Source organism: Oryctolagus cuniculus, chromosome 5 (genome assembly GCF_051225735.1).
Source record: "Oryctolagus cuniculus isolate XC-2025 breed Fujian yellow rabbit chromosome 5, ASM5122573v1, whole genome shotgun sequence".
Taxonomy (NCBI): domain Eukaryota; kingdom Metazoa; phylum Chordata; class Mammalia; order Lagomorpha; family Leporidae; genus Oryctolagus; species Oryctolagus cuniculus.
The window spans coordinates 65,962,023-65,982,560 of NC_142871.1; the positions used below are offsets into that span (position 1 = coordinate 65,962,023).

Genomic DNA, 20,538 nt, shown 5'->3' on the forward strand with positions numbered 1-20,538 from the left:
CTATTTATTAATTCCATTTTTCATGAACTTCCTGCAATACCCTCCCTCAGACATCTTTAACATTAGCCAACCTTATTTTTTGAATATCAAGTAGCATTTTCTCCAATAAAATATAAAATATAGATACTTGAATTTAGGAGAAGAGATAAAAATTGGAGGTGGGCAAACATGGTGATTTTTCATAAAATAAATTATATACAGTAATAATTTGTAATTTATTTTTCTATTTTTACAGTATTTTTGTGAGTTAGTAAGCTTTTTTAATCTTAAAAGGAAACAAATGAAATTCATTTAAAATTGGTGACAGGAAAAGTATGGCACAATTTTCTTACTTCCTAATGTTTGCTTACATGTGGTTTCATGGTTTTCTTAGGTAACCCTAACAGCAGAAACTGACTGTCGATATGTGTCTTGGAGGAGAAAGAAATTATATTTGCTCTTTGCTCAGCATCGTTACATCTCCCGCCTGTTTTCAGTTTTAATTGGCAGTGACATCGCAGATAAACTCTATGCCTTGAATGACAGGGTATACATAGGAAAAAGATATCATTATGATATTCGGTTACCCAACTTCTATCAAATGTCAAGTCCAGAAAGACCCAAATCACCGCTGACAGAACATTTTCGGAATTCCAGACGATACTGTGATAAGTGACATCAAAGTCTGAAGTTTTATATCTATTTTAAAAAGACTCTCTTCATCATTCCCCAAATAAACTGAAAAATACAGAAGACTGAGCTCACTAATATTTTTATAAATCAAGTTCAGAGGCAAGATGCCACTGCCAGATATTTTATGCATCTTACATCCTGCATTGCAAATAAATTTTACAAATGTTTCTTGTATGTCTTATTGTTATAACTGGGGAGGGAGAAGGACGAGTATGGGCAGTCTGAAACTCCCGATCCGCAGCTATCTCCTCCCATTTGTTCAGTGTGTCGGCTCGCCCCGTTGGCTTAGGCACCAATTCTCCAGCAGCTGCCAGCAAGTGTTCTGAGATGACAGCAGGTTGCTGCTGTCCAAATAAGCATTTCCAGAACTCACTTGTTTTGCTACAACCTCTGATGAAAGCAAGATGTACTTCTGTGGGGGCAGCAATTATTTATTTTAAATGTGAAGTTATTCGATATAACCAAAAAATGGAATAAATGCAACAGATGATAATATACCAGCCTTGAATACTATTTTATTGCTACAAATGATTCCTAAACTTTATAATAGCATTTTAAAAGAAGCAGTTTATAGGAAACCAAGATACATCATAATTACTGAGTTAAAAAAAATAGCCATGAACAAATAAGAAAAATGTTGCACAGCATTCCAATTGCACACATTTAGCTCTAAGGGCAAGAGTCAGTGGTCTGACTGGACTCACAGCAAATCTTGCTTAGCTCACGACACAAACATAGGCATATGCCCTGCAGTCATTCTTACAGGCTTGTGAAGAAGAGTGTGAAAAAGAGAGCTTTGGTTGCAGATCTGATCCCTATCTTTGGGAAACTGGTTTTCTGAAGATCCTGTGCAAGCCATGTCCCTTGGCAGGAATATACATTATCACACATTTCACATCTGTGTATTGAACATCTTATATGGCTCTAGTTGCTAACCCAATCCCTGGGGATACATCAGGTATCAGATAGCAATCCCATCCCTCATATAGTTTATTATGGGTGTGAGGGACACAAATGAAAAAAAAAAAATCAGAAAAACCCATTGCTAGAAGGTGATAGCACACAGGAGAAAAATCAATCAGAGAAGGTGGATAGGAAGCAGCATTGCAGTTTTAATAAGCAGGAAGAGCTCAGCAAGAACATAGTTTAGGACAAAGACATGAAAGATGCAAAGGAACATCTTGGGGGATATCTGGGGGACAAGCACCTGGGCACAGGGTTAGCAAATGACGGGCCCTCAGGCATGAACATGACTGGCCTGTTCCAGCTGGAAGGTGGCGTGGCTACAGCAGAATGAGCACTAGAGAGGGACAGAGGCGTAACAGAATGAATAGTAAGGAGGGATAGATGGGCTGAGACCTCATAAGTCATAGCGAAGACTTCTGATTTGTATCCTGAGAGTGAGCAGAAACCTTGTGGGGTTTGAAGTAGAGGAGTGATGTCATCTGCACTGTATTTTAATAGGATTTCCTCCAGTCAGCCTGCTGTGCATAGGCTGGAGGGAGAGGGAACAATAGTAGAATTGGAAAGGAAGATCAGGATAAAGAATGAGATGCCTCTTAGACACTGAAATGGTTGGATATTTGAATCGAGTTCCAGAGAAAGGCCTGGGCTGGCATTAGTGCTTTGGGAATATTTAGATACTGATAGCATTGAAAGCCCTAAGTCCAGATGAGATCACCAAAGAATAGAATATAGATTCAGAAGAAAAATGGTCCAAGGATCTTTTCTTGGGTAGGCCTTCTATAGTTAAAGAGGATGTGGAGAAGGGGAAAGAATCAGCAAAGAACATGAAAAGGAATGGCCAGTGAGGTGGAAAAAATATCAGGAGAGTGTGGGATTCAGGAAGCCAAGCAAAGAAAATATGAAGAAGAGAGTGATGAGCTATAACTTCTCAGCCTTTTGGCTAAGATCAAGTGTGGAGAGTGATGAACTGTCTCAAATGTGGCTGAGAAGTCAGGTGTCAAGAGGTCTGAGAATAAACCGTTGGGCTGAGCAACGTGGAAGTCATTGGTGAACTTAACTAGAACAGTATTGGGAGCTATTAGGGACAAGAACTTGAATGAAGCAGGTTCAAGAATGGGAGACAAGACTTTGGGACAAGAATAGGGAAGTTTTCTTAAAAGGAGTTTTGATGTGAAAGGAAATAGAAATGGACAGTAGCCTGAGCTGGAAGTGAAATCAAGAGAGGTAGTTGTGCTTGTTTTTAAGACAAGGGAAGTAATAATGGAATGATCCAGAAGCAAAGGATGAACCACTGGAGTGCTGCAGGTGAGTGACAAAGGGATCTGACAGCCTTACACAGAAATGTGGACAATTCACCATGAGTGTGAAGAGGAGGCAGAATATATAGGTGAGCAGTTGTTGGTAACAAAATGTGGGGAGCTTGTGACAGTTCTCCAGTGATTACTTCTGTTTTCTCAGTGGCTTGGAGAGCAGCATCAGCGAGGAGGATGGGGTTGTATAAAAACATCTACTTTTTTCTGTAAGTTACCCTCTGCCATAAGTGGGATGGAGTGACAAGGTCTGAATCATTATTCTGGATGAGTTATTGAGCTATTCAAGTTCAGGACGAATGAAAGGAACATTGGGATGCTTTCTTCCGTCTCCTGACTGCACAAGGCCATCTTGGGCAGCACTTAGAAGCACACATAAAGGCAGCTATCTACCTGGTGCAATAAAAGGCCTTCAGGATGCACCTGCTGGCTTATCATGGCTTCACAGTGGCTCTCGGACAGATTTATTTCTTTGAGTCTTTAAGACTGTGTGTTATTGAATATTTAGATGCAGGGCATTCCAGGTAGAAGTCACATCTCAAGTTAGTACCAGGTAATACTTTAACAGATATTATTAATGATCAGATTGTCTTCTTTCTTTTAAATGGTGAAATAAACATATGCTTTGAATTAGCCAGCTGGACTCAGTTTAGGCGTTTCCAGTTTTGTTGGTGACACCCAAACCTTCATAATGAGGAGCGAGTCCAACATACACCTTCTTCTCTCTGTCAGAATTTGGCCACATCGATGTCATAGAGTTTCTTCACAGCCTGTTGGATCTGGTGCTTGTTGGCCTCAACATCCACGATGACCACCAGTGTGTTGTTATCTTCTGTCTTCTTCACCGCAGACCTGGAGGTGCTCTTCTGAGGATATCTGGGCTGCTGCCAGAGGAGTAGTGTCTGGGGCCACCAGACTGTAGGTGACGCGTAGATCTTTTCTTTTTGTGGCTGTGGACACCTTTGAGCACTGCTTTCTTGGCCTTGAAAGCCTTTGCTTTGACTTTGATTTGGGGAAGGGCAGGAGCTTCCTTCTCCTTGGGCGCCATCTTGGTGAAAAGGCTTAGATTGCTTTCTAATCAGGAAAGTCAACTAAGAACAAAGCCACATAAAAATGGAAGGTAGAATTTTTTTTTATCCAATCACATGACAGAGGGAGAATGAGAATCTTCCCCAAAACATAGCTATTTTAAATGTGGCAAGGAGGGGATACAAGCATAAAGGGACAAAGGAAGGGTAAGGGATGCTTTGAAACCTCACAGTCTTCACTTTTCAATGGGGCTAGCGCTGTAGCTATTAACAGGTATGCTACATTTCCCAACACCTTGGTTGGTACCCAGGTTTTCTCAAAAACCTTACAGTGACCTCTATGTGGCAACACTATATCTAGTTTACCATGTCTAGCAAACCACATTTTGTAAAATACTCTAATCAATCCAGACAGAAAGCAGAAATGATGGATATCCTAGCATTGTAATATAGTGTACTCAAAATTTAATTTTTATTAAAAACTGGGTCCGTTTCCATCTCAGCCTAATTGTTTTCAATCCTAAATTCCTTTGGTTCTCTTACTATTGGTAAGAATGCAATAAGAAAAACAATAGGTCATGTTCTTGTGTTAAAAATACCTAACAGGTCAGCGCTGCAGTTCAATAAGCTAATCCTCTGCCTGTGGTGCCGGCACCCCGGGTTCTAGTCCCGGTCAGGGCACCGGATTCTGTCCGGTTGCTCCTCTTCCAGTCCAGCTCTCTGCTGTGGCCTGGGAGTGCAGTGGAGGATGGCCCAAGTCCTCGGGCCCTGCACCCGTATGGGAGACCAAGAGAAGCACCCAGCTTCTGGCTTCGGATTAGTGCGGTGCGCCAGCTGCAGCATGCCAGCAGCAGCGGCCATTGTGGGGTGAACCAACAGAAAAAAAGGAAGACCTTTCTCTCTGTCTCTCTGTCTCTCTCACTGTCCACTCTGCCAAAAAAAAAAAAAAAAAAAACACCTAATAGCTTTGCATGCACTATCTGGATATTCATAAATAATGGAGTTCCTTGTTCAAAAAGTATTAAGAATTTCAAGACAGAGGCAGCAGAGTGGAGCCCTTGTACACCTGCGCCCTATATGACAACACAGGTAGCATGCCCAGGATGCTGGTCCTGGCCAAGAGTTGTCCCTATGCCTTCGAAGAAATCTAGGCGATTGCCTTATGATTTTCTGTGTTTAACTTTGTGGTCAGGAGGGACACAAGTACCATGACAGAGAAAGGAAGTGGCTTTGGCACCAAACCAGCCCATAAACAACACTATCCCAGTTGGTGAGGCTTGTTTCCGAAGGCTGCAGGCGTCTCCTGCTCAGCCTTCACTGCACTTGGTTGTTGATGGGCTTCCCTTCCCTTCTCCCCTTCCCCCAAATCCCTTCAGGGCTATTCCTGTGAACCTGATTTGACCCTGTGCAAAAGTGAGAAGGGAAAGTGGACTTTGCTCTGGACTGTGCACCCTCGTGCTCCTGGAATTAATCCACCATAAAGAAGTAGTAGGATGCTCTCTGAGCCCTTGCAATGGAAGAATTTTTCTCTCCTCTTCAACAGGAGCAAAAGCGATTCATTTACTCTCTGCTCATCTGGATAAGCTCTGAGTGTCACATTGTTACAACGCACAGGCCCAGAAGGACACAATTGATTTGACAGAGCAGTTACCAAGTGAAATCTGACTGAGCTGACAAAAGCCAAAAGAAAAACAAGCCAGCAGATAGTACATGTTATTGTAAAAGCAATTCATTACACAGTATTATGAATACAAGATGTCTAGTTTGATCAAGGGCACAAATATATATGTGGCGCTGAATGGCACTTTCTTTTTTAAAAAAAAAATTATTGTTATTTATTTGAAAAGCAGAGAGACAGATTTTCCACCCACTTTTTTACTCCCCAGATGCCCACAACAGCAAGGGCTGGGTCAGGTCAAAGCCAAGAGCCTGGAACTCAATTCCCATGCCTTCTTCCTGGGTAGCAGGAATCCAGGTATTTGGGTGATACTGCTTTCCAGATGTGCATTAGCAGAAAGCTGGAATTGGGAACAGAGCTAGGACTTGAACCTAGGTACTCTGATGTGCTGCCCAAGTGCTGGTTTCACCACTGTGCCAGACACCCACCCATGAATGGCACTTTCTAATTAGGTTCCATGCTTCTCTCTGTGTCACACGTTGTTAAAGACATTAACTTTTAGAAATGATGTTCCCTGTGGTGGGCATTTGGTACAGCAATTAAAATCCTGCTTGAGACACCTGCCATCCCAAGTCAGAGTGGGTCTGAGTTCTGGTTCTGCTCAGCATGGCAGCAAGTGATGGTTCAAGAACTTGGTTTCCTGCCACCCACATGGGAGACTTGGCACCCAGTTTTGGCCTGAGTCAGCTCCGGCTCTCGCAGGCATTTGGGGAGTGAACCAGTAGATAGAATATCTCTGTCTCTGCCTCATGAATAATTTTTTTAATGTAAAAAAAGAAATGATGTTCCCAACTTAATATTATTTTTAGTAACAGATAGTTTTCATACAAATTAAAGAGATCAATGGACTGAATTAATTTCTTCATTCTACTAAAATTTAACACAATATAGTACAAATAGGGGCTGGCACTATGGTGTAGTAGGCTAAGCTTCCACCTGCGCTGCACGCATCCCATATGGGCACCAGATCATGTCCCAGCTGCTCCTCTTCCGATGCAGTGCCCTGTTATGGTGCAGGAAAGCAGCAGAAAATGACCTAATGGGAGACCCAGAAGAAGCTCCTGGCTCCTGGCTTCAAATTGGCTCAGCTCTGGCTGTTGCAGCCATTTGGGGAGTGAATCAGTGGTTGGAAGACCTTTGTCTCATCCCCCTCTCTGTTTCTGTAATTCTACCTCTCAAATAAATAAATTTTTTAAATAAATAAATTTTTTTAAAAAGTTCAAATAAATATCATAATATAGGCCTATTATAATAAAAGACTGGTTTAATATGTATATTTTCAAGGTGAAAAATCTTACAGTCATGAAAGGATGCAGCAAGAATGAAACATCAGTTACTTTGGCTCTTATTCACTGCACCCTGAGTATTACCATCATGTTAATGCTGAATTGTACATTTGCATATAATATCAGCATGGTTTGAACATAATTTGAAGTTTAATTATTATGCTAAATTTGACTAGTTTTAAAACCTGTTAGCTATTAAAGATTGACAGGCAATTTTTAAAAGGAATTTTTTTCTCTTTAAGAACTGACAATCTGCCCCATGAGCTATAATTTTCTCCATTACTCTTTTCAGTTTAACTTTGGTGATCTTAATAGATGTGATTTTGTTTTATTGGGAGGATTCTGTAATATTTGTTTTCACATAATTTCATAGTAGGACTTTAGTTCCATTTGATAACAACACAGGATGTTTTGGGTCATCAAAACAAAAATTACCAGGGCTGGCATTGTGGCGTAGCCCATTAAGCTGCTCCCTGCGATGCAGGCATCCCACATGGCCACCTGTTAGTGTCCTAGCTAGGACTTGACTCTACTTCTGATTCTGCTCTACTTCTGATTCAGCTGTTGGCCTGGGAAAAACTGCAGAGGATGGCCCAAGTGTTTGGGTCCCTGCCACACACGTGGGAGACCCAACTGAAGCTCCTAGCTCCTGGCTTTGGCCTGGCCCATGCTGGCTGTTGCAGCCATCTGGGGAGTGAACCAGTGGATGGAAAATCTCTCTTTCTCTACAACTCTTACTTTCAAATAAATAAAATAAAATCTTAAAAAAATAAAAAACTAAGGTTACCACTCCTTAAATGTAAAATTATCTTCCACATTATATAATTCCAAAATAATGTCTTATAGCTACTTAGTACTTTATAGCTAACAAAGTGCATATTTACAGTTTACAAAGTATTTGTGATTTCATCTGCTTGTTCCTTGGAAGAATCTTTTTTTTTAAAGTCTTGCTTATGATTATTTATTTGAAAAGCACAGCAACAGAGACAGAGATAGACAGAGACAGAGAGAGCTCCCTTTGGCAGGTTCACTCCCCAACTGCCCACAACAGCCAGGGTTGGGCCAGGCCAAAGTTAGGAGCCTGGAACTCAATCAGGGCCTCCCATGTGAATGGCAGGGAACTAAGAACTTGAGCCATCACCTGCAGCCTCCCAGGGTGTGCATCAGCAGGAAGCTGGATCACAAAAGGATCAGGGACTTTAACCAAGGTACTCTGATATGGGATGTATGCATTCCAGATAGTATTTTAACAGTTGTGCCCAAAGCTCAAGAATCCCATTTTACAAATTAAGATTAGAAAGGTTTAGAGCTGGTGCTGTGGTATATTGAGTTTAGCTACCACCTGCAGCACCAGCATCCCATATGGGTGCCAGTTTAAGTCCTGGGTGCTTAGCTTTTGATCCAGCTCCAAGTTAATGTACCTGGGAAAGCAGTGGAAGATGGTCCAAGTACTTGGGCCCCTGCACCCATGTGGGAGACCCAGAAGAAATTCTTGGCTCCTGGCTTCAGGGATTGGCCGAGCTCCAGTCATTGCAGCCAATTGTGGGGTGAACCAGCAAATGGAAGATCTATCTCTCTCTCTCTCTTTGTCTCTCTCTCTCTCTCTCTCTCCCTGTAACTCCACCTTTCAATTAAACAAATAAATCTTTCAAAAAAAAAAAAAGATTAGAAAGGCTGAATCACTGTTAGTAAATGGTGACACTCAACTTATATCCAGTTCTTCCAAATCATCATCCTTGTCTTTTTCATGGTATCCTAACTGTGTTCCTGATTGTGCTCCTGGCTGGAGAGTATCAACATGTCCCCAATCCTAAGTGAAGCAAAATCCAATGCCAAAATGCTAATTACACATCTTTTGTTAGTAACAGCCGCAGTAGCATTATCCAAGCTCGAACCTTTCTTCTTTGAAATCACTAGTTACTAGCTTGAGCTCAAATGTGGTCTACAAGTAAACTGTCATTAAGTGGAACACTATTTACATGGCTATAAGTTTATGAAATGAAAGGGAAGGGCCCAGTTTCTTTAATGCGGTTTCAATCAATTCTGTACATGTAATTTCATTTGTGATATTTCCACAGCTCGTTTTCAATCTCCTGAGATATTTGTTGAGAAGCTTTCATCACGCCAGCCCACCATGCTTTATGTGCCATCTCCTGCCTCATTCTAATTTAGGAACATTAATTCAGTGCCACTTGTAGTGCTGCTTCTCTTTTTGATCTCAGGTAGAATAAAATGTTATGTGAAAAGAAACTTTGTGGGCTCTAAGACAAGGATGGTATTTTTGGTGTGATATAAGTGAAGCTTCTGTAGAACGGGGTGTCGTTGTGAGATATACACTGGTGCCTTTGAAATCCAAGTTGAGTCAATGCACAGCACAGGATTTGTTTTTCTGAGAAAGGGAATTTTCCTTTTTAATGTTCCACTAGTCTTTATTTTGTTCACCATTTGGGAATAGTGCCTGGCACATGGCAGCTGCTTTGTAAATATTTGTTACAGAGAAAGGAAGAAATTTCATCTGTTCTTGAATCCATTATCTGAATTTTAACATTGAATTCCCCTACAATTTGATTTAATTGTGCAGAGCCATTGGAAATTTTATCATGAAATAAAATGCATGGTGCACAATTATAATGTCTGTAAATGAATCTCAAAGCTGTGTTTTTCTTGATGATACTTCTCAAGTGAATTGAGTAACATTTGTTCAGAATGTACAAGCAGGGAGTGGGCATTTAGCCTACCGGTTAAAACACCAGCTAAGAGGCCCATGTCCCACATCATAGTGCCTGGATTTGATTCCTGGCTCCTGCTCCTGACTCCTCTCACACCAGTGCAGACCCTGGGAATCAGCAGTTTTAGCCCAAGTGATCGGATTGCTACCACCCATGTGGGAGACCTGGACTGAGTTCTTGGATGCTGGCTTTGGCCCAGGCCACTCCCAGCTATTACAGGTGTCGCTCCCCGTCTTCGTGGGGGAACGACACAGGACCCTGCGCTGTTCTTTCGTCTGCTCGGCCCTCCCCGGGTTTGCTGCTGGTTCTTCCCGGGTTGGCTACTATCCCTTCCACCTCCGTGGAAGGGCAGTTCCCCCTGGCCACATTCCCCACTTCCGCAGGGGAGCGGCACACCGCCGGCCGGCTTTCTCGGGGGCTGCACGGGTTCCCTTAGATGTTCCCCATAGATGTTCCTGGTGCATGCCGTCTCTCTCCTCCTTTATAGTCCTCCTCCGCCAATCCCAACTCGGCTGAGTACGCTGCTCTCCAATCAGGAGCAAGTCCTACAGTTAATTGGTTGAACTGGAGGCAGCTGTGCGGAAGCTGTTTACTTCTCTCCCAGCGCCATATTGTGGGAGAGCAGATGCATAGAATAAGTCCTAATTCGAGTAACAGTCTAGTCCGGATTGCTCCCCACAACAGGAATCTGGGGAGTGAACCAGCAGATGGAGCACTCTCCCTATCTCTGTCTCTTTCTATCTCCTTTTCTCTACTTCTCAAAATTGTTAAATTAAAACAACATTTTTTAAAAAGAATGCACACTTAATTGTTTTTTAGGTTCCAAGATTATTCTTTGTTTTGCTTAGAGACTCTTTATGTTGGAATTAAAAGATACACTTAGGCACATTAAAATTTTGAAGAGTTTTTTTGAGCAGACAGCAATTAATGAATCAGGCAGCACCAAACCACAAGGGGAGCACTGCTTCACTGAGAAGGGCTGGTGAGAGAGAAACTTTTATAATGTACAATGTTCTCAGAGAAGCAGCACAAAGAAGATATATTGTATTGGTGAAAGTGAAGAGTCCAGGGGGCTGGCGCTGTGGCATAGTGGGTAAAGCCACCATCTATAGTGCTGGCATCCCATATAGGTGCGCTGGTTTGAGTTCCAGATGCTCCACTTCTGATCCAGCTCCCTGCTATGTCCTGGGAAAACAGTAGACGATGGCCCAAGTCCTTGGGCTCCTGCACCTGTGTGGGAGACTGGGAAGAAGCTCTGGCTCCTAGCTTTGGATGGGCACAGCTTCAGCCACCCTGTGGTAATCTGGGGAATGAACCAAAGGATGGAAGACCTCTCTCTCTCTCTCTCTCTTTCTCTCCCCCAACACCTCTGTGTAACTCTGCCTTTCAAATAAATAAATAAATCTTAAAAAAAAAGTGAGGAGGCCCCAGTGGCTGGTGTTGTGCTGCAGGGTTAAGCTGCCACTTGGGACACTGGCATCACACATTGGAACACCAGTTCCAGTCCTGGATGTGCCACTTTCAATCTAGTTCCTTACTAAGGCACCTGGGATAGCAGCAGAAAATGATCCAAGTACATGGGCCTCTGCCACCCATGTGGAAAGCCCAAATGGAGTTCCAGGATCCTGTGGCCATTTGGGGAGTGAACCTGTGCATGGAAGATATCTCTCTCTCTCTCTCTCTCTCTCTCTCTCTCTATTTTTAGAGATTTACTTATTTGTTTGAAAATCAGAGTTACACACAGAGAGAGAAGAAGAATCAGAGAGAGAGAGAGAGATGTCTTCCATCCATTGGTTCACTGCACAATTGACCGCAACGGCCAGGGCTGCACTGATCCGAAGCTAGGAGCTTCTTCTGGGTCTCCCACATGGATGCAGGGGCCCAAGGAGTTGGGCCATCTTCCACTGTTTTCCCAGGCCATAGCAGAGAGCTGGATTGGAAGTGGAGCAGCCGGGACTCGAACCAGTGCCCCAATGGGATGCTGGTACTGCAGGCGGCGGCTTTACCTGCTATGCCTCAGTGCTAGCCCAAGATCTCTTTCTTTCTCTGTCTCTCCATCTCCATAACTTTGCCTTTCAAAGTGAAAAAAAAATCTTTAAGAAAAATAGTCCCTACTTAGATGGTAGGTGATAGTCTCTGAGTAGTAATGTCTCTGGTTGGATGTTGGCTGGTGGTTTCTGATTGATTAAGCTTAATTTTCATTTTACTCTACAAATGGCTTTAGTGTGCTTACTTAGGAACCCAAGGCACTGCAGTTCTCTCATTTAATAGCCTCCTAATTCATTATTATTAATTTTTATAGAAACATGTGACAGGTAATTGCATCTACTGTAATTCCATTTTTTAAAAGATGTATTTATTTATTTGAAAGTCAGATTTACACAGATAGAGAAGGAGAGGCAGAGAGAGGGAGGTCTTCCATCCATTGGTTCACTTCCTAGGTAGCCACAATGGTCAGAGCTGTGCCGATCTGAAGCCAGGAGCCAGGAGCTTCTTCTGTATCTCCCAAGTGGGTGCAGGGGCCCAAGAACTTGGGCCATCCTATACTACTTTCCCAGGTTATAGCAGAGAGCTGGGTCAGAAGTGGAGCAGCTGGGACTTGAATTGGCACCCATGTGGAATGCTGGCACTGCGGGTGGTGGCTTTACCAACTATGCCACCGAGCCAGCCCTGTAATTCCATTTTAAATGATAAATAATGACTGGGTTTTTAAAAAATTTTTTTTTAAGATTTATTTATTTTATTTGAAAGTCAGAGTTACACAGAGAGAGGAGAGGCAGAGACAGAGAGAGAGTTCTTCCATCCGATGGTTCATTCCCCAATTGGCCACAACAGCCGGAGCTGCACCAATCCAAAGCCAGGAGCCAGGAGCTTCCTCCAGGTCTCCCATGTGGGTGCAGAGGCCCAAGAACTTGGGCCATCTTCTACTGCTATCCCAGGCCATAGCAGAGAGCTGGATCAGAAGTGGAGCAGCCGGGTCTCAAACCCATACTGGATGCCGGTGCTTCAGGCCAGGGCGTTAACCCGCTGCGCCACAGCACTGACCCCATGACTGGTTTTTAAATTCATTTTCTTTTCAGACATAAACAGTTTGGAGCTCCTCTGAGCTTACATAAAGCCAGTCTCCATCCCTCCTTGACATATGTTTATGATTATATTTTTCTGTGCAAAAATCACTTTTGGTCTAGTGCTTATTATGTAACAAGTGCTCATTAAATTATTTTTGAAAAAATGTTAATATAATATACATCAGGTATAAATTGAGGAGACACTGATCAAACATATGCAAAACACTCCTCTCTTTTAAGTTGACCTTGATCTCTCACCCTGTGGCCACATCCTCTTGGCAGTGAGGGCAGAAAACACTTGATCCCACCATGTAAGTTTCTTTCTGTTTTAAAGAAGTACTTAAAATGAATTCCTCATCTTTCTGTGCTGTTTCTTTGGGGACAGATTGGCACAGCTGGAGAGGTATCTGGGCCTCTCCCTGTCCTCTCAGTCCTCCCTGGATCAACTGAACTTGGTCCCTGGGCATCTGGACTGATGTCACCAGAGTGTGGTCTCAGACGCTGAGGTTCCTTCGTCTTTCTCCTGCTGTTGCAGGCTGATGCCAGGCATTTCCCACCCATCAGACCACTCAGTCTTCTGAAGGAGCAAATGAATTCTCAGTGGAGCTCAAGGTCAAACCTTCTCTGTGCTCAGCTGTCACTGTGCCCTCATTATAAACCTATCTTTACTATCATTATAAACCTATCTTTACCTTCATTGATTAGATAGAAAGAGGGGAGAAGTATGAAGTTGGACTGGGGAGTAGAATGTCATCATCCTGGTAAGGGAGGTCACTGTTATTGTAACAAATGATCTAACCTGGTAGAAAATTAAGTTTCATTTTGTTGTATTTACTCTTTCCACTAGAAAATAATATTACCATAGTATAAGCAAGTTGGAATAACATAAAGAAAGAAAAGCAATTTCACTATCCTAACTCAGTTTCTTTTTAAAAAAAAGATTAATTTATTTAGAAAGTTGGAGTTAAAGAGAGAGAGACAGAGAGCGAGTGAGAGATATCTTCCTTCTGCTATTCACTCACAGATGGCTGCAACAGGCAGCACTGGGCTAGGCCAAAGCCAGGAGCCAGAGCTTCACACCACATGGGTGGAGGGGCACAAGCACTTGGGCCATCTTACACTGCTTTTCTTAGGCCATTAGCAGGGAGCTGGATTGGAAGTGGAGCAGCCAGGACATGAACTGGCACCCATATGAGATGCCAGTATTACAGGCAGTGGCTTTACCCACTATGCCACAACACTAGTCCCCCTAACCTAACTTCTATTAACATATTGGTATATTGCTTCTTTTATTTTGCTCATTCATAACAATTTAAGTTACAAAACACAATCTTCAAAAAACACATACTAGTTTTTCTATTGGTGAAATAATCATTATTTCTTCTATTAAAAATGCACACAATTATTCAATCAACTAAAATGTACTGGGTTCCAAATTTATGTAAATCATGTGATAGGCACCCTGGAGATATTAACGATGAATCAGACACACTTCCTACCCTCTGGAAACTTACAACCTAGAAAGAGAAATAAGACTTTTACATAAGTCTGTAGAAAGTAGCCAATGATAAAGGTCATAAGAGGAACAGAGAGAAAGTACTCTGGGCAACCACACAACTGCAACATCACTTTAAAAAAAAAAAAAGTAGGAAGCACATGCCAACATGTTAAATCATTAACAACATAAGTACAGAGTGCCAAGTCATTAGTAGTAAAACTCCCTACTCGATTTTTTTTCCCAATCAACATCAATTTCCTAGGTATGAAGAAGTTTTACTTATTCATTAAACTAAGTGATATGAAACCCTCAAATTATCTGCAAGATTTCCTGACTTGCAGATGCTTTGTTGCTTTTAGGTGCCATTTTCTGAGTTTATAATGTATTCGTACACTTCTCATCCGATAAAGTGGGAGGACTGATGCAAAAAATAGCAGGGCTCCCTCAGTGGTGGTGGGCAGTGAAACTGCCTAGGAGTATTTATTTTGCATTTGGCATATAAACCAAAATTATCTTCTGTCAGAAACTGGTTTGCCCAATGTGTTTCTACTCTTCCCTTACTCTAAAGAGAGACTCAATGACTCTAAAATGCCTGTATTGTCAAAGGAAAACCTTTTTCCTTTTATGATAATGTGTGAGGGTCTCTGTAGTTTTCAAACCAAGTATCATTTTAACCATTTTGTGTAGTTCTAAATGAGGCTCAATATGTTTGATCTGGAACAAAAGAAATGTTTCATGGTGTTTACCATATTTTATGCAAAACAATAAAACTGCTGATAGTGGCTCATAAACATTTCATTAGGTTTTATATATGCGTTAAGCTAGAAAGATGTCTTATTTTCATGAATTTATTACAACTATTTAAGTAGTTATAAAAATAAAAATTTGCATTTAAATATTCTCTTCTCCTGGGAACTCTGAGTGCTTTTGAACAGCAATTAGTGCTGGACAGCAGCATGGATTCCCAGCTTCAGTTGGTGATTCCTTCCTTACAATGTGTTGCTTTGGGCTTTTGTTTCTAGTCCAATGTCAGTTACTTGGTTGGCTAACAGGCCTCCCATTTGCCTCCACAGTCAGCCCTTTTTGAGGATTAATTGTATAACAGAATGATACTGCATAATAAAAAGTCTGCCTCCACCAGATATAGGTTTAAAAAATTCATTCCATGGCTTCACTTTCCATCTAAATCTTATCCATACCAGACTGGCACTATGATGCAATGGGTTTAAATGCTGCCTGCAAATCCCATATTGAAGCGTCAATTTGAATCCTGGCTGCTCTACTTCCAATTCAGTTCCATGCTAAAGCACTGGGAAAGCAGTCAAAGTGGCTCAAGTACTATGACCCCTGCCACCCATGTGAGAGACATGATAGAGTTCCTGGCTCCTTGCTTCAGCCTAGTCCAGCCCTGGCTTTTGGGGCCATTTGGGGAGTGAACCAGTAGATGGATGTCTCTCTCTTTTTTTCTCTGCCCTGACCCTTTCCCTCTCCTACTCCTTTTCTCTGTCACTCTGCCTTTCAAATAAATAAATCTTTTTTTTTTTTATTTGATAGGTACAGTTACAGACAGTGAGAGAGAGAGACAGAGAGAAAGGTCTTCCTTCCGTTGGTTCACTCCCCAAATGGCCGCCATGGCCAGCATTGCACTGATCTGAAGCCAGGAGCCAGGTGCTTCCCCCTGGTCTCCCATGCGGGTGCAGGAGCCCAAGTACTTGGGCCATCCTCCACTGCCCTCCCTGGCCACAGCAGAGAGCTGGACTAATAAATAAATCTTAAAATATCTTATGCATACCATCAAAGTATGTGCTAATAAGAACTGCCAAAAGGTGTTTTTCTACTATGGCAAGTTTTCCTTTCTAATCACTAAATAGCTTATATAAGTAAGTTGCTTCTATGCATCTAAATGCTTGCCACATTTCTCCTCTTGCAAAGGAGAAGTGCTTAACCTGGGATTCTTAGATGGGCTTCAGGATCCGCAAATTCCTAGAAATTCCCCAAAGGCAAAAAACAAAAGACAAGAGGGGTTGCCAAAATAGTTGTTACTGGAGCTAAGAATCTGCCCTTGGATCAGGGGCCTCAGACCCCGTATTGTTTTGTTGCTTTTAAATTTTTATTTATCTGATAGGGAGAGAAACAGAGACACACAGGAATGTTCATTCACTGATTCACTCCCCAGACGCCCACAGCACATTGGGCTTGGTCAGGCTGAAGCCTGCACAGGAACTCAATCTAGGTCTCCCATGTAGGTGGCCAGGACTCAACGATTTGAGCTATCACCTGCTGCTTCTCAGGGTCTATACTATCAGGAACCTGGAATGGGGATCAGAGCCAGGGCCTGAACCTAGGCACTCAGATATGGGATACAGGTATCTCAACTGACATCCTAACCACTAGGTCAAATGCCCACTCCTGGTTTTGGTTAGAGGATCCATCCTTCTCTCCTTGACTTTGAGGCTACTGAATGGAATATTCAGAGCCACTTTGATCCTCTTTTCAAATTTATCTTTAAAAAAACAAAAGCATGCTTCTGCCTGGTTGCTTACAATAAATTCCTTCCTGCTGAAATATTTTTGCAAAAAATTAATAAATGCTATTAAATGTTTCATCTTGATCTTTGCTATTATTAATATTTAGAACAAATAATGCATAAATGTAACTCTTTTAGAAGGAAAGAGATGGGAGAAAGGGGAGAATATCGGGCCTCTAGGCACTGTATGCACATCTCTGCCAATCCCAGGATGGCGAATTACTGTAACTTAGCTCTGCCAACTGTCCAGTTTCTAGAATCTATGCTGTTGCATATTTCATGAGTTTGCGTTTGAAACCAATCTCATTTTTGGCTACTCCTGGGAACTCCCAAACCACTGGAAATTTTAGCATGCACAGAAGTCTTATAATTTATAAACAAGTTTTATTTGAAATATCTTGGGTATGCTGTATTCCATATATTTAAAACAGGTAAAAACTTAGAAAATGAAACTACATCTTAGCTATTTCATATATTCACATGACAGTTCAATTATTTCTTCATACTAAAGAATTTTGATAATTGATATTCATCTCAATTAAAAAAGTAAACTGAAATTCAATTAACTTTTATTGATTATGTACCATAAGCAGGCTTATCATGAGGACACATGAGAAGACAATTAAACTACCAAGAGCTAGATATTGGGCATTTTTAAAAACGGTCTAGGGGGCTGGCAATGTAGCATAGCAGGTTAAGCCTTTGCCTGCAATGCTGGTATTCCTTATGGGCGCCAGTTTGAAACCCTGCTGCTCCACTTTAAATTCAGTTCCCTGCTGATGTGCCTGGGAAAGCAGCAGAAGATGGCACAAGTGCTTGGGCCCCTGCACCCATATGGGAGACCCAGAAGAAGCTCCTGGCTCCTCCCTTCAGCCCAGTCCAGCCCCAGCTGTTGCAGTTACTTAGGGAGTGAACCAGCAAATGAAAGATCTCTCTCGTCTCTCTTTCTCTGTCCCTGTCTCTTCTCCTCTCTCTGTAACTCTGCCTTTTCAAATATGTAAATAATAAATAAATCTTTTAAAAATTGTCTATAAAGGTCAAAATGATCCCATTAATCATTATTTTTCTGATTTTACAGAAAAGTAAACAGAATAGGAATGTTAAATAAATTATATGAATTCACCAGCTTATTCATTGTGAACCTACTGTTTACTCTGTTGGCTCCTCAAATAAAAAAATAATAATTTTTCAAAGACTTATTTATTTATTTGAAAAGCAGTGTTACACATAGAGAAAGGAAGATAGAGAGATTGTCCATCCACTAGTTCACTCCCCAAATGGCCACAATGGCCGGTCCTTTCATTGTGAAAGCCAGGAGTCAAGAGCTTCTTCTGGGTCTCCCATGTAGGTGCGGGGACCCAAGCACTTGGGCCATCTTCTGCATTCCCAGGGGCATTAGCAGGGAGCTGGACTGGAAGTGAAGCAGCCAGGGCACAAACCAGCACCCACATGAGATGCCAGTGCTGCAGATGGTGGCTTTACTTGCTACACCACAGTGCCAGCCCGGTAGTTTTTTAAAAAGGGGGCAAGCATTTAGACTAGCAGTTAAGACTCTCACATTACAAGGAGTTGATCTTCTGCTGCTTTCCCAGGCACATCAGCAGGGAACTGAATTTAAAGAGGAGCAGCAGGGTTTCAAACTGGCGCCCATAAGGGATACCAGCATTGCAGGCAAAGGCTTAACCTGCTATGTTCATATAGAGAAGTCCAGTGCTTACCTCCTTCTCCATGGAAAACACCCAGGGCACTTGTGCTTGGAGGTAAGTGCCAGAGGAAGAGCACCTGCAGCAGAACAGTGGGAACTGATAACAGTGTGACAATTAAGAGAGAGGAGAAAGGGCAACAAAGCCAAACTGTTGGTGGCTGAAGCCCTAGCCCCATGGATGGGGATTTTCAGCGGAAAGGGTGAGGAGGAAAGCATTAAACGGAGCCCATCTGTACAAACCCCTCACCCAGGTGATCATCTCCAGAGAGGAAACCAACCTCCTCAGAGCAGCAGCTCAGTAAGGAGCGATTCCTGGAGAACTCAGGTCTCCCTGACTTCAGAGAAGGAACCTGCACACTTTTCTCCCTTACCCCTAAGAGCAGGGAGGCACTATCTTGAGAGGGGAAGTCACTGTGTCCTTCCACACTGTGCTGGGAGGCAAAAGCCCATGCCTATCTTCTTCCCAGGGACTCCAAAGACATTCCTTCATTCTAGTGAGGCAGACTGAGCCGGATGGGTGCAACTGGGCGGGGCAAATAAATGGTCCACACAGAACTCTGCATTGTAGCAGGTGGTAGGGCAGGACAGCTGGGACAGACAGCCCCTAGGACACTGGATAAAGGGAATCTGCCCTATAAGCATTGGGGGTCATCTTCTTCCCTACTGCCTCCCATGCCCTAGCTACTGGAAAAAGTGCATGTTACAGCTGGGGTCCTGCATATCGACCCAGTCTGCCTATAGAGGTTCAGAGCTCCCTGCACACTAGGGACAGATCTTGCAGTGGGGTCAAAAGGTACATTACAGCCTGTCAGTGCTCTGCATGGAATGCACGTTTGGGTTGGTGAAGGGTGTTGCCACTGTGTCTCACTTTGAGAAGGGAATAAGCTTGGTGGACCCTCACATAAAAATGGGCTGGGAGACTGCGCGCACCAGCAGAATCTCATAACCCCATCCACACTGACAGTAGCCAGAGGTGCTGCAACATGCCCATCTCAGGTACCACTCTAAAATTCTTGCCCATCCCATGAACAGAGCCCAGAGCTCCCTGGCCTCACACAGCACATGCTCCTGGAGCTCTTGTGAAAGTCTTACACACTCCACCCAGTCCAGAAACACCCTGCTCACTGGAACTTATAACTGGGCTCTTTGTGCTGAGCCCAGCATAGTACAATACTATGGCTTACTGGGATTTTGGCTCTGCCCAGATCCAGTGTGGGGTTCAGGGCTCTGGGTTCCAGCCTCTCCCATGGAAGCTGCTTGATGTGGTGTACTTCTGGTCACTTGATGCTTGGGCCTGAGGTAACTGCACCAACCCAACCTAGGAAGCAACACAGAGAGTATGACCCAAGATACCTTATCTAACTGTTACAGACAAAACCAATGTCATGGATCAAGCCAGTCTCTCAGACAGCATCTGTGGGTCCTGCCTCATACACCTAGCATTAGCGCAGCTTTTAAGCTATGGGTCTGGGCAGTGGCTAGGAGTCTCTAAGTCCAACCAGCTCCTAGAGCCAGCACTGATCTCATAACTCTAATGCCTGACTTGGACACTAGCTGGGAATCTATGCACCAACTACAATCATAACACCAGCAAGGCCTGCTCCCAACACCTAAGAGGCTCATTACACTAGCCCCTTCCGTGAGAGACTGCTGGACATCTGCATAACAGAAATCTCAGTGACCACATTGGACCACAGCAACAGCCCAAATCCCTACTATGGCTACCATCAACTATTGCAAACAAAGGCATAGGGAGACTATCCTACAAAATCTAACCAGAACTAAAGCTAAAGCACTCTACCAAACCAATACCAAGATGACATCTCCAGTTGTAAAGCCTTCAAGCAAGAAAAATTTCTACAAGTAATAGAAACAAGAGATTCCCCAGATGTGCAAAAATCAATGTAGAAATACAAGAAATTGAATAACCAAGGCAGTACAACTCCCCAAAAGGAAGACAATAATGTATCAATTTTGGACTGTGAAGAAAGGTAGACCAATTAAATCCCTGAAAAATAATTGATAAGAATGACTGTAAGGTTACCAAAAAATACAGAGGAACAATTAAATG

At 42.8% G+C, this 20,538-nt stretch overlaps 1 protein-coding gene across 6 annotated transcripts in view; it reads left to right on the plus strand.

Moving 5' to 3' along the window:
- Positions 1 to 20,538, plus strand: part of POPDC3 (popeye domain cAMP effector 3) — a 54,069-nt gene that overhangs the window by 25,820 nt on the left and 7,711 nt on the right. For 4 of the 6 annotated variants that reach the window (XM_002714844.6, XM_070073748.1, XM_089332812.1 and 1 more), the window contains one exon: positions 374 to 839. The exons of the other annotated variants lie outside the window; for them this stretch is intronic. In XM_002714844.6, coding sequence (XP_002714890.1) covers positions 374 to 655 — 282 coding nt within the window. In that variant the 3' untranslated portion in view covers positions 656 to 839. Of the gene's footprint in view, positions 1 to 373; positions 840 to 20,538 lie in introns of those variants that run through there. 6 annotated transcript variants of the gene reach the window in all.